Below are 14778 nucleotides of genomic sequence, written 5' to 3' on the forward strand. Positions count from 1 at the left end.
AATATATGACATTGTCCTTCTATCTTAGACATCTAGATTGATCAATGTGAGACATAGACCGTGTCATCCTCTAATCAATCTAAATCTTGAACTTCAAGTAGACTCACTAAATCAAATGAGCTCAATATCTCATATTGACTCATTTGAGAATGGTCATGCACTTCATGGTCTCACTCTATCAAGAATATCGATGTCTCTCCCGTCATATAGGAGGGATAGATCTCATCTACATCACTCACATCCCTCCGCATAATTTGTTACATACCCAATAATCGTCTTTATAGTCCACCCAGTTACGGGTGACGTTTGACGAAACCAAAGTATATAACTCCTTATGTAGGGAACCATGGTGACTTCAGGTCTAAGGACTAGTAGTCATACTAATAGCCACATGAGAAAGTATATGACACTCATATAACGATCCATGATATTTTCTTATGGCGGGTCATTCAGTATACATTCTCCAATGCATACTCATGTGTCAACTTGATATCTCTATATCTATGACTTGTGAGATCAAGTCATCGAGTTGACCTACATGCTAGTCTTATTGTATTAACATTGTCTCTGAATATTAATACTCGACTAGGAATGATTAAGAGTAGTGTTCCCTATATCATCTCACTATCGATTCAACCAATCGATTGATATAGGTAAGAATCTTCTACTCAAGGACGCTATTATACTTAGTTTATTTGGCAACAATACAAGTAAGTATAATAACCAAAAACAAATGCCTTTATTTATATAAGAATATGATACAACAAGTCCATAATACAATTATCAAATGATTGGCTCTAGGGCTCTAACTAACAGGTAGACATCTCTGTCCCAGGTCTCGGCCAAGTCTTCCCGACAGTCCAGCCTTCCAAATAGTTCATCTTTTCTTGCTTGACAACTTGAGATTATTAGGTCATCTCAATAGGTCTGATGGTGATTTTAGTTTGCAATTTTAATTTCAATGTATCCCCTATCTCAGGCATGCAATCTTCATCGTGAAAGATTGCCCAACATGCATTTCACTCCTCCCGTGATTGGTTGGATATCTAGATATGATATTGTTATGTTAATAAGTGGGTCATTTCTTTTTCATAGTATATTGTTCAGTTTATTGTTTATTACAGTAATAGAACTATCAATCCCCATTAATCTAGCAACTTTCTTTAAGCAACAATTAATTCTATACAAAGCGCATAAGCTGTCTTCATCAGCATCCATCTATTTGTCATCGAAATATATACATATATATCAAAGTAGCATGAATTTCCCAAAAAACAAACTCAATCAGGATCATCAAAAAATGCATCCCAAGACAGAGCCACTGCAAGTTCACACTAATAAAAAAATATAAAACCAGTTAGTTCTGATGACATACAAACAATTTGATGTTTAAATTAGAATTTAAGTCAAACAGAGACAACTACAAATTATCATTAATTCTGAAAATTGCCATGTCCATGCACAATAACTTTTTAAAGGGGAAAACAATCAATTCCAGTTTTACAACAAAGAAGAGGAGAGACATGGTATGCAAAGTTTACAACAAATTATCATCAATTCCACTCTTGAAGCTGAATGGGATGCAAAGTTTGCAGAGCTAAAATGTATTATGACAACCAAGGTTGCATACAAACTGATGAGGAAGGAGGATGAAACTCTGCGTGTGGTATCTCTTGTTTTCAAAAAAAAAAAAACACTTACGAAGGCTAGAACATTAAGCAAACAAAACACACATAATCAACATAGCAACACCATTTGAGACCAAGTCCCTATTACAGCCAGCCTTGTATATTGCTCCGTCTTGTTAGTCTTCTCTCTATATTGAAAATAGTATTGGAATTAGCACGATTATCATTTGGCAACCCACTGAGCAAGCTCTCCATTTCTTCAACATTGTGTTGTACTATGAACGGGTGTTTCTTAAGAGTTCTTAATCCATTTAGCTCCTCAGCCACTTCCTTCATAGTTGGTCTATCTTCTCCCTTCGACTTTAAACATTCCTTAATAAGTGCGGTAAGTTCTTGAATAAATTCGATATTACCTTCCAATTTCACTTGATTGTCTAAGATATCTGAAACCCTATTCTGCTTCTCCAACATAGTAAAAGTCGACACCAAACTCTTTTGTTCTTCAGATTCTTCAAAACTAATAACCTTCTTACCTGTAAATAGCTCCAAGAGAACCACACCAAAGCTATAAACATCACTTTTATAGGTCAATTCATATGTCATCAAGCACTCTGGATCAATATAACCATGAGTGAATTGCAATAATGTAGCAAATTGTTTCTCCCCCTTGGGAATCATCTTTGAAGCTCCAAAGTCTGAAATTTTTGCTGTGTAATCCATATCTAAAAGTATATTAGAGGGTTTCACATCTCCATGAATGATTTGCGGTGAAGCTTTTGAATGCAAGTAGTCCAGAGCATCAGCCGACTCATAAGCAATTCGCAGTCGAGTATCCAAGGAAGTTGGAGCTTGATTCTCATTTTCATGAATTAAATGAAACAATGTTCCATTCGAGACAAACTCATAGACCAATAATGGCATCTCAGTCTCCAAACAACAACCCAAGAGATTGACTATGTTGACATGGTTAACATATGATAAAATAAGTGTCTCTGTTCCAAACTGTTTTTTTAAATCCTCATTGATAATCTTAGGCTTCTTTATGGCAACAACAACTTGGTTTTCCAAAACCCCTTTATATACAACTCCATTTCCTCCTCTCCCAATAATATTTTTGTCGTCAAAATGATTTGTTGCCTTCTCTAATTCTTTGCTTTCAAATATCTTAAATTTGTTGAGGCCTCTTTGTAACTTCATCTTTTCCTCTAATTCATAGCCTCCGTGTTGTTTGAAATATTTTCTTTTCATCTCTTCAATTTGACTTCTTTGATAGACTACATAAAGACACATAATACATAGTAACAAAATGATTACACCACTGCCACCACCTGCAAGGTTCATACATACATGTCATCTTTATGTTCTGAGTTTATGTTTAATTTTGATGATTTAATTTAATTGCTATAATAAATTTAAGGCTAACTACATGGGGTGTCTGTGTTTAGGGGTGTCAATTCGGATGGGTCAGGTCGGGTTGAGTTTTTTTTTTTAACCCAACCCGAACCCGACCCGAACCCGAGTTCAACCCAAAACACCTCAACCCGAACCCGAACCCGACCAACCCAATCAACCCGAACCCGACCCATATAACCCGAAAATCCGATTCAAAACGACTTTTTTGGGCTATTTTCCCTATAATTCTTTACTTTTATCTCAATACTCCATCATTATCATACAAACATGATATTAATATACATAAAAATATCTAAATTTTTAAAATAAAATTTGATTTAACCCCAAAAAAACCCACAAAATCCTATATTTAAGCCAACCCGGGTCAACCCAGGTCAACCCGAACCCAACCCGACCCAACCCGAAAATTTTTTACTCTCTAACCCGAACCCGACCCGAACCCGAAAATGCTCAATCTGAATCTGATTTTTTTTTAGTCAACTCGGGTTGGGTCGTCGGATCGGGTTCATTTTTAACACCCCTACCTGTGTTCACCTAACTATGCCCTCTATATATAATCATGGAAACCTTTTAATATGTTGGTGGGTTTGAGAGAAGCTTCTTACCTATAGCTACCTTCACAGCTAAGGATAATTTCTGAGACTCTGCTGTGATGCATACTCCATTGTAAGCGTTTCCTTGCGTGCCTTCGGGGCACTCGCATCTATAATCACCTGGAAGGTTGTGGCAGATGCCATCGGAGCATGGATTTGATTGCTGATCGCACTCATTGATGTCTAAAATGTATTGAAGGGCAAAAACTACGGTGTTAGGAATCATCGCATTTACAAAGGCAAAACATATATAATTGAAAGCAGCTAGCTAGCTAGAATACCTTGGCATCCGTCGGAGACGTAAGGATTGCCTTGGTATCCCTCGGAACAATTGCAGAGATAACCAGGGCCATTGGAGGAGTCGACACAGTCGCTGTATTTGCTGATGCAGGCATAAGAGGTTGGGTTGCGCTTAGCTACTTCACAGGTCTCGTTTCGAATGGCCCAGTCCAAGACGACCGGCACCCTGCCATCACTAATTTGCATGAATTGGTTCGTGGTGATGTAAGATGTTTGGAAATGGAACCACTCGGCCTCCAACAAGGCGGCGTAGCTGCATCTGCTAAATCTCCAAGTATTCGAGTTGTTGAAACATGATTGTCCAAAGCTGACTTCATAGTATCTGAGATTCTTGGGTATGGTAGTCTGGCAGCAACCCATGCCGGAGCAGGAGTCATTGACGATGCTCTGTTCATACAGGCACATGGACACACAGCCTCTCTGCTGGAAGCCATTGCTCTCATCGAGGGCGAGAATGTAGGCAAGGGTGTTGCATCCGATGACAGTGAACTTGTTGTGCAGATCTGACAACCTATATGGGGTGTTTTCCAGATCCGACCACCAGCTGTAGGTGTAAGTGAAATTGTTGTAATTTGAATTGTAGCACGCCGAGGATATGTTGTTGAGCATGCGCACTTGGCCCGTCACCAACGAAATATTGAGGACCTCAACATTATTGCCATAGAATGGTTTCCTGAGGCCACTTTCGATGGTGTTGCAGGTTAGATTGAAACCTCCTCCCAAGGAACAGTTAGCGCCGATGCCAGTTTCCGTACTGTTGCAGATATAATCTATTTGGCCGTCCCTGGAACAGTTAGCGCCGATGCCGAAGGGGTAAGGGATCTCCACGACGCCGCATTTCGTTGGGCATCTGCCGTCAGGCACAGCAGATACGACTGCAGGTAGCAGCAGCAGTAGCATTCGGGAGAAGAGCAGAGACATGGGGATTAATTGCTACTGCAGCTAGCTGAATCCCTAGCTTCTAATTAACTGATCGTTAAGCCAACACTACCCTGACTCCTCACTATATCACAAGCTTAATAAACTAAACTGCACGCATAGACGTAAATACTATCATCCTGTACATGTAATAGCGTTGGCCAATCATATTTCCATCCGTAATTTACCTTCTTCGTGTTGACTTTGGGATAGATTGGTGGGGTATTGGGAGTGAGCGTATTCTTCTTTTGCCACAAAGTTGTACAATCATGTTTATCCCAACAAAGTTATCCAAGATGGTAAGTGATGATGACGTTTGCAGTTGAGAACGCGAGATCGAATCATGGGGATATTAGAACATAAATCTCCGGACTTTATGTCACGCCTCAGGTAGTCTCTACCAAAAGAAATTTCGACAGCATCTCTCCTGTACGGGTGACAATCTAACACTTTACTACAAAGCCCTCTGTGCCACATATACCTCGGCCAACACGGCCGAAATAATAATAATAAAATACAACAAGCAATCCACGCAGTTTATATATTTCAGCCTCTGGCTGATACAACCACGCAGTTTATATTGGAAAACCACCTACTCCACTACAACGACGGAAAACGTAAACTTATGATAGAAAATCCAACACAACGAAAAACAAAGGCAATAAGCCAAAACTTGCTAAAAGTCCACGAGTACAGTTATACATCACAAGTATATAAAAGGTAAAACACATAAACCCATTGTCTAAAATGAAAATTCGTCGCGATAAGTAGTGGGGGACTAGCGACTGGAACCTCCTGACGGCATCAATCTGAAATGATAATATCAACGGGGTGAGTCAACTCCTCAACGGATACCAAATTGGCATGCATAGTAAACTACAACTAATAGTAATAAATATGCGTACAGTCTCCTTAGATAATCTACAATGCAAAACTGAAAGAGAAAGGAGAAGATGTACTCACTAGGACCTCCTATCAGCATAGGTCGTCAGACCGAAAATAACATGTCCATGTATGCATGTTAATCATATGCATCCATCCAATATGCAGCAAATAAAGTGCGACAAACATAAGCAATAAATGTATCATGCATATAATGTCAATGACATGTCCTGGTCACCCCTGACGCAAGTCAGCCATCTCACACACGATGGTGAGATCAAGTGGGTAGGACTGTGACAACTGTGCACTCTACCGTCACTGCTCCTGATAAGTGACCGAGTAGACAAAATGCTGTTGGAGTACACCTATTCTCCTACCCCAAATTATAAATGGGGGAACTCAATGCTCTCATCTCTCTGAGCCAGTCCAAAGGAGGGATCCCTGATGTGCTATCACGCTGCAGTCACACTACCCATGAGCGGACCAGCGGAGCACTGACAGGGCAACCTGCTGCAACACACCCTGTCTGAATAAAAACCACTAACTCATGAGTGGTTGTGTGTGCAGATCCATGTAACTGGCGATGCGCTCAACAATAATGGAGCTGTCAATCGCTCAGCATGCAATCATGCGAGATGATGCATGACACTAAACATGAAAAATCCTGACCATATCTACCTCCAAAAATATATACCAAACTGTGTGGATCAAATAATCAGATCTAGGTACACAGGTCAGATATGGTAAATGATTAGTCCGGTATATCTAATGACATGGTATGTCACTACCTCTATAACATAAATAATAAACAGAAGCATGAATGTTAAACAGGTAACAAACAAAACATGCTCGAAAACAAATAGTGACATATCGATGCAGATATAAACATAATTATTACTACTTGTTAAAATCTACTAAGCATATCAACATGACATTATTCACTAGGAACCGTAATTATTCCAAATTCCCAACATACACATTTACTTCATGAATAATACTAACCATTCCACAATCCAATAGTTTAACTAAACATAGATCAATGTCAAACACTCACCCAAGATATAGGGATTCCTCAGTTGGTCGATGTTGGAGGTACACGTTGCGATACCACTGTCTAACATGGTTAAATGCCCAAAAATTAGCAATCCATCACTGCATCACCTATTTTAGAGGCTAGGGTTAACGCTTACCTCAGATTTGGCAGCTAAGAAGGTTTTCCCTTGCTGCCGGAACAAAGATCCGACGGTGGGATAGTGATGGTTCCAGGAAGGAGCTACAACTTCCCTCGGATCTGGTCGGAAGTGACGAGATCACTGCCCAACTCAGTTTGGTTGTCCAATTCAGCAACCCAACACCTACAACATCTAGGTCAAGCTGCTATAGTAGTTGGTGAAGAAGGGATCGAAGATGGGAACTCGACACTAACATCTGTAGAAGAGATAGCGTCGTGGATACCGACTATAATCGGAACCCAGTGCTGGAACCCTAGACGCAATCTCGGCAAAACTAGGCCTCCGATCTCCTTCTCTTGGCCAGAGATGACTGGTGCGGGGTGGTGATTCAGCGAGCTAGGGCACAGAGGGTAAAAACGACGGCTGTAGCGGTGTCGGCGTTGCTCCGTGCGGGGAGAGGGTGACACCTAGGGCACTTTCGCTCAGTCGTGGCTATCGGTGGCGATGGAGACTTGGCACCGGCACGATCGAGCGACAACGGCGTCAACTGAGGCGCAGCAGGAAGGAGGAAATCTGGTGAAGGGAAGAGAGATTGGGTAGAGGCGAAGGAGAGGTGTCCGACTTCCCTTTGGCCACGGCTTTTTGTTCACGGAGGGGAAGAGAAGGCGTCGCGGCGACGGTTTGGGGAAGCCGAAAGGGCCAGTGTCGCGACAGGGAGAGGGCGTCGGGAGAGATTAGGGCATGCGGTGGGGGAGAGGAAAGAAAACGGAAATAGAAAAAGAAAAAGAATAATAAGAAAAATCAAACATCTCCTCGCTTAAATGGAATAGCCTAAATAGTTTTTCCCGTGGCTCCATAATTGATCCCCTTGAATTCGTCATACGAGTTCCGAAAATTTTCTAAAATTTTTGAAAATTTTCTTATAATTATTCGTCCTTTTTCGATATTTTACACTCGATGTACTCATCCCATCTACTACTTATCTGGGGCGAGAGATTTTTTTTTGTTTTTTTTTTTTTTTTCAGTTTTACAAGCAAGTTTGAATAGTTGTAGCAGTATTAATGATGTTTGAAATGTGGATCGCTCATCGAGTTGTGACGGCTTTAATTAGGGGCCCAATAAATTAACTCATTGATGTGATATGTAGATAAGTCCAATCAACGTAGCTTCCTGCACCGAATAGGTGAATATTACACAAGAAACATGACATAGAATAGTTGATTATCGAAATAAATAATATTAATCTTAATTAATTTGGGATGATAATACTTAGCGCTCGATAATGGAGCATTTGTGGATATCCGATCTATTTAAATCTGGTTTGAATCTTCGCAAGTACACTAATTGACCCTTTGACATTGTCCCTTTGCACCTTATAAATCATTATCACATCATTGATCAACTAATTAACTATTCTTACATGATCAACCTTGCCGCTCACCCAACTTAGCCACGGTGCATCGTAGGGATGGCAATGGGTCGGGTTCCAATCGAATTCTATATCCTCCGTCCCCATACCCATCGGGTATAGGATCTCCGATGAGTATACTCATACTCATTAAATGATCGAATATCTTTTATAGTTATAATTTTTCTTCTTTTTATCCAACTATTATCATTCAACAAAAATATCTTAAAATTAATAACCTATTAAAAAAATATATATAATTAAAAAAATAGATTAAACATCTATATAGTCTCCTCTTAATACCAACAAAAATAGTAAGTTGATTTTAGAAAAAAAAAATCTTTAATATATGTATATATATTATTTAATCGAGTATTCAGGTCGGGTATCGGGTATTGATAGTTCCTTCATACCCTCCTCCATTTGGGTCGGATATCGAATCCTCCATCAGGTCCGAATGAAATTGTCATCCCTAGCGCCTCGCGAGCGACCGACCCTCGCTGCCTTACAGACCACACGGGTTTTTTCTTGCTGAGCAAGAAATAATAAAATTTAGGGTTGTGTTGCGCATAGGAGAATTTCCTTCGAATTGTTACAGAAGAGGGAAGCTAGACAAAAAAAAAAAAAAAGTTTAAGTTAAGGAAAATTAATAAATTAATTAAATAAGTTTAATAGAATTAATATATTTAATCAATTAATTAATTTGTTAATATAATTATATTTATTAAAAATATTATATGGTCTAATACAATTTTTTATTTTTAAAATTAAAATTTTTAAATAAGTATCATTATAAATATTTATAATTATATTTAAAAATAAATATTGATAAAAAAAACATAATATTATGTTAGGTGAAATTTGTCACCCTAGTGATCACGACTATTCCACACTATTATAAGAGATATTGGGAGAAAGTAAATAAAGAAATTGAAATTAATCAAAAGTAATTTTTTTAAATTTTATTGAGACTCAATCTTTTACTCAATTATATAAATTTATCATATGATAATCAATTCAGATCTAATTACTGAATGATATAGACATATAGTTTAGTAATACTGATCGATATATAGGCTAATAATCATCCTCATGATCATATTATAATGCATAGACAAAAACGTATTGATGTCAGGACAATCAAGTTTGACAAGTAGTCCATGAATTATTGGTGTCCAATTTCTATCCGGTAGAATTCTCGACGTGCCATCGGTGACTTTATTAATATAGTCAACTTCATATGCGTCATTGCTTATGCATACTCTCTTTTAATATTATTCAAATGCATGACTTGGCAACGAGACAAGAAATTATGTCAAAATAATTTCTTAAATCTTTAAAACTCAACTCTATAAATAATGGATATTTATTATTATTTCATAGATAATAATAAATATGAGATTATAGATTCTATATATAAAAAGTCTATATCCAACAACTAAATCCAATAAAATTAAGTTAGATCATTTTAAAATGTTCAGATTATATTCATGTACAACTTACAAATAAATCCATCTAATAGAGATAATTATATTCAACAATCTTTCACTTGAGTTATATGTTAGTTGTATATAAAATGCAAGTAAAATTTTAATTGATATCAAATTTTATAAGTACAAGATATCCCTGCAAACAATTTGTTTCATTAACTTCATTAGTATAAGACTAAAGAGGTCATAGCTACTGTATATGATCGTAACAAGCCCAATAATAATCACAATACCAATGTCATTAATGACATAGATCAAGATCTAAATTATGTAGAGCGAAAATTATATGAAATGTGATCAATATATATCAATTTTCAACTGGTCCTAAGATGACCTCCAAAGAAATCAGATCATATTTGTAAAATACTTTATATTAAACTGCAATAGCAAATCATGATCCAAAAAAATATATAGATACAAAATAAAATGTACATTACACAATATGCATAGATCAATGTCTATAAAATTACTTATGCAAAGTTCAAGATGATAATAAAAAGAGGCAAATTGCACATGCTTGCATATACATAAAAACAAATTAACGAGGGTAATTTTGTGACCACATAAGTTCCTTCTCAAAGCTATAATTCCTAGAATTTCCTTGACTTATTTCATCCACCAATTGTGAGGAAGAGTGAGATGACATACTGAGTAAACATTCAGCATCTTCATTCCCTTCTAGAATACAAACTCTTTTCTTTTTCATTCTAACCTTTCTCATGCTTTGCAATTTATATTCAACTTCTTTCATTGTAGGCCTTTTAGCACCTTTCAAATTTAGGCATATTTCTATCAGACTACTGATTTCAAGAAACTCTTGCTTTGTTCCTTCTTGCAAAACACGATCTTCTATAAGATCAAGCAACACATTCTCTCTTGTTGCTTGAAGGAAATTCATGGCTAGATTTTGTTGTAACCCATTTTTGGTTGAGAAGATGGGCTTCTTTCCGGTTAAAAGTTCAAGAAGGATAATTCCAAAACTATAAACATCACTTTTCTCTGTCAACTGACTAGTTTGATAATACTCTGGATCAATATACCCAAAGGTACCATGTATAGCAGTAACTATGTGGGTTTGATCAAGAGGAATAAATCTTGATGCTCCAAAGTCTGATATCTTCGCCTTAAAAGTATCATCTAAAAGAATATTTGATGACTTGACATCCCTATGGAAGATAGACATAGAAGCAGCTGAGTGTAGATAGGCAAGTGCTCCTGCAGATTCTAAAGCAATCCTGAGACGATCATCCCATGATAATTTAGATTCATCTTGTGAAACATGCAGATGATCAGAAAGGGTCCCGTTAGAGATAAATTCATAAATCAGTAAAGGAACTTCAGTTTCTAAACAACATCCAAGAAGCTTAACTATATTCCTATGATTCAATTGAGAAAGAATCGCAACCTCATTTATAAATTGGTCAATCTCACTCGTCTTAACTATTTTTGATTTTTTTATAGCAATAACTCGTTGATCTGATAGAATTCCTTTGTAAACTGTTCCATGTCCTCCCCTTCCAAGTACTCGAGCTTCATCAAAATTATTTGTTGCCTTTTCTATGTCTTCCAGAGAAAATATGTTTGTTCTCTCTTCAACATGATCACTCGTGGAGATTAATTGTTGAAGTAGCAAGCCATGATTTCTTAGAAAATTCCTTTTTTTGATTTTCTGTTGATTTCTTTGCTTCCATTTTTTGCCTACGATGACCAATGTTATGCAGGAGAGCAAGAGACTCGTTCCAATGCTGGCACCAAGGATGACACCTGCACAAAATTGATTTTGTTGCTTTTTATTTTAATTGATTTGCCGATATAATTTTACATAAATATCGATCATAAAATAATATTTCTTACATATATAAAATCTACTTAGAACTAGGGATAGGGATGTACCAAGAAAAAGAGAATTTCTTTTCTGAGATTCTGGGATGCATGTTCCATTGTAAGCGTCACCGTGCGTGCCTTCGGGGCAGTGACAACTGTAATTACCGGGCAGGTTCTGGCAGATTCCATCTGAGCATGGATTTGATTGTTGATTGCACTCATCGACGTCTAAAATTGAAGGGCAAAAGATACATTACCATTAAGCAAAGCAGAATAATTAAATTGATTGGTATAGACGTGTACGACGGACCTTGGCATCCGTTGGATACGTATGGATTGCCTCGGTATCCTGTCGAACAGTTGCAAAGATAGCCAGGCCCATTGGAGGAGTCGACACACACGCTGTTATTGCTGATGCAGGCATAAGAGGTAATTGGGTTGCGCTTAGTTACCTCACAGGTCTCGTTGCCAATGGCCCAGTCCATCACTACCGGCACCCTGCCATCGCCGTTAATTTGCATCAATTGGCTCGTGGTGATATAAGATGTCTGAAACTGGAACCAATCGGCCTCCAACAAGGCGGCGTAGTTGCATCTGCCAAATCTCCAAGTATTCGAGTTGTTGAAATTCCCATCGAAGCTGACACCATAGTATTGGAGATTCTTGGGTATGGAAGTCTGGCAGCAACCCATGCCGGAGCAAGAGTCATTGATGATGCTCTGTTCATCGTTGCACGCGGACACACAACCACTGAAGTAGCTATTGTTCCCATGGTGGTCTTGTATGTAGGCAAGCGTATCGCAGCCGATGGCAGTGAACTTGTTGCGGAGATTAGAGAACCTGTATGGGGTGTCTTCCATATCCAACCACCAGTTTGAATAAGTGACATTGTTGTAATTTGGATCGTAGCACGACGATGATATGCGGTTGAGCATGCGCACTTGGCCCATCACCAACGAAATATCGAGGACCTCAATTTCGTGATAGAATGGCTTCTTGAGGCCACTTTTCATGGTGTTGCAGGTTAGATTGAAACCTCCTCCCAAGGAACAGTTTGCACCGATGGCAGTTTCAGTACTGTTTAAGAAACAATCTTCCCCGGAACAGTCAGCGATTATAGCGCCGATGCCGAAGGGGTAAGGGATCTCCACGTCGCCGCATTTCGTTAGGCATCCGCCATCAGGCACAGCAGATGCAACTGCAAGTAGCAGCAGTAGTAGTAGCATTTGGGAGAGGAGCAGAGACATGGCGAGTGCTGCTGCAGTTGAATGCATATATAGCGTCTAATTAGCAGATCTATATATAAGCCAATACCATCCTCACTATATAACATGCTTACTAAACTGTACAATAGCGTTGTATATTTACTAATTAGTCACCGCTACCGTTAGACCCAATCAACTTTGTCAGACTGTTCGGCATTTTCTGTTATCTTTTGAATTGGTCTAACTAATCTATCACATTACTCGGCTCATATGATTGCAACCCCGGCCCTCATCTTGCTCTTCTCACTCTTTGTGCTTGCGACTGCTAACCAGATTGACTTTGTCGCATCGCACCTTAATCATTGTCACACCAACGGTCTAGTACTCCAATTATTATCCAATTGTATCCCTGACCGAGCATGCGAATTGATCGATCAAGTAACCATCCTCACTCAATCAGCCTTGCCGATCATCTAACTTAGCAGCAGCGCCACCTGATCAGGCTGCACTACACTCGGAGAGGCAAACAATTAATAGATTTCACCAGTATAATTAAACAGTTTGGCTTTCTTCTGGCTAAGAAGAGTAAAATCTATTGTATAGGCTAGTTTTTATTTCTTTCATAAAATTTTTCAACACGGCGTATTCTTTCAGTTATAGAATAATAGAAACAAAAAAAATTACCAGTATACACGCATAAATGTATCCTATCATACCTTCCTGTTCATGCAAAAACGTTGTACAATCATGTTTGACAAGTAGTAGTCTTATGAAAGGTGTCTCGTGGAATTTCCTACGTGCCATAAGTGTTGGGTTCGGAGCGCAGCGGAAGACATATATTGATATAGTTTTGCACAAAAATAATATAAAATATACCTCGAGTCCTCGATGGGTGTGAAAGATATCACAGATAGATAGACAGATAAGAGCCCCACGTGTGACTCCTCTAGCAGTATCCACGCGCACTAGATCACGAACTTGATACGATCCATTAGGTGCTAGTCACTTGGATCGACAAAGTCTTGGAAGCACTATCGATCTCTTTCGGTGGAAGACGACGAAGTTGACGTAGGAGAAATGGAGAGAATGAAATCCTTTTTTTGATTCTTTCCGAGGATGGCTATTTATAGCTTCCAAGGAATACGAAGAGTTAAGCTTTCAATTAATTCATTATTTATGATCTTCATTAATAAGGAAGATGAAGAGTTATAGGTTCCATAAATTTTTCATTTATAACCTTCATTATGATAACTCTTCAAATTCTTCATTAATTATCATTATGATGACTCTTCGAATTCTCCATTAATCATCATGATTATGGCTATTCGAATTCTCTCTTCTTTGTATCAAATAAATTCATATTTGATCTTGATCTCGACTAGCTTCTGATACTCTTGTTCATGTCTACGTGCTATGCGTGCGACCCTCTAGGTTTTATACACGAAGGCAGTGTAAATCCATACACAGACTAAGGTAACAGTTTTTAGTCACCCAACGCCATAAAATTAATATCAGTCATAAACTGTAAACCACTATGAACCGATTACTGTGTAATTCAATCTCTTCATCTAAATCCTACATCCCAATTAATTCGATACATTATGCATCATTACCAAATTAATTGCTTTACTTGATTTCCAAGATATAATAGACTCCTCTTGAATGATAAATCATTCCTCCCATGGCCATGGATTTTGAGTCACTAATATCTCTATCAAGCGGCCAGGATGTTAACTCCTAATCCAAGAGAGCGATGAATCCTCTATTGACTCAACACTATTCTCTCTATGTTTTGTCATACACTCAACTACCATATTAATCACAATCCGATTAAAGACTGCTTTTAACGGCGTCAAAGTACATAACTCCACGCATAGAATAAATGAAGGTCTCAAGTCAAAAGATTAGTTACACTCGTTCATAAGAGGAATAACCAATGATGCTT

General features: G+C 38.1%; 2 protein-coding genes across 2 annotated transcripts; both read right to left on the reverse strand.

The window, feature by feature from the left end:
• Positions 1-1458: 1458 nt before the first annotated feature.
• On the reverse strand, positions 1459-4966 carry LOC122035260 (putative wall-associated receptor kinase-like 16). The gene is made up of 3 exons (XM_042594675.1): positions 3916-4966; positions 3647-3817; positions 1459-2956 (listed from the first exon to the last, which is right to left on the reverse strand). The coding sequence occupies exons 1-3, from the start codon at positions 4853-4855 to the stop codon at positions 1773-1775; spliced, it is 2295 nt and encodes a 764-aa protein (XP_042450609.1). The 5' UTR covers positions 4856-4966; the 3' UTR covers positions 1459-1772.
• Positions 4967-10342: 5376 nt separating this feature from the next.
• On the reverse strand, positions 10343-12896 carry LOC122035261 (putative wall-associated receptor kinase-like 16). Its single transcript, XM_042594676.1, has 3 exons — positions 11939-12896; positions 11698-11856; positions 10343-11568 (listed from the first exon to the last, which is right to left on the reverse strand). The coding sequence occupies exons 1-3, from the start codon at positions 12873-12875 to the stop codon at positions 10343-10345; spliced, it is 2322 nt and encodes a 773-aa protein (XP_042450610.1). The 5' UTR covers positions 12876-12896.
• Positions 12897-14778: the final 1882 nt, after the last annotated feature.

The sequence above is a fragment of the Zingiber officinale genome, chromosome 11B (genome assembly GCF_018446385.1).
Source record: "Zingiber officinale cultivar Zhangliang chromosome 11B, Zo_v1.1, whole genome shotgun sequence".
Taxonomy (NCBI): domain Eukaryota; kingdom Viridiplantae; phylum Streptophyta; class Magnoliopsida; order Zingiberales; family Zingiberaceae; genus Zingiber; species Zingiber officinale.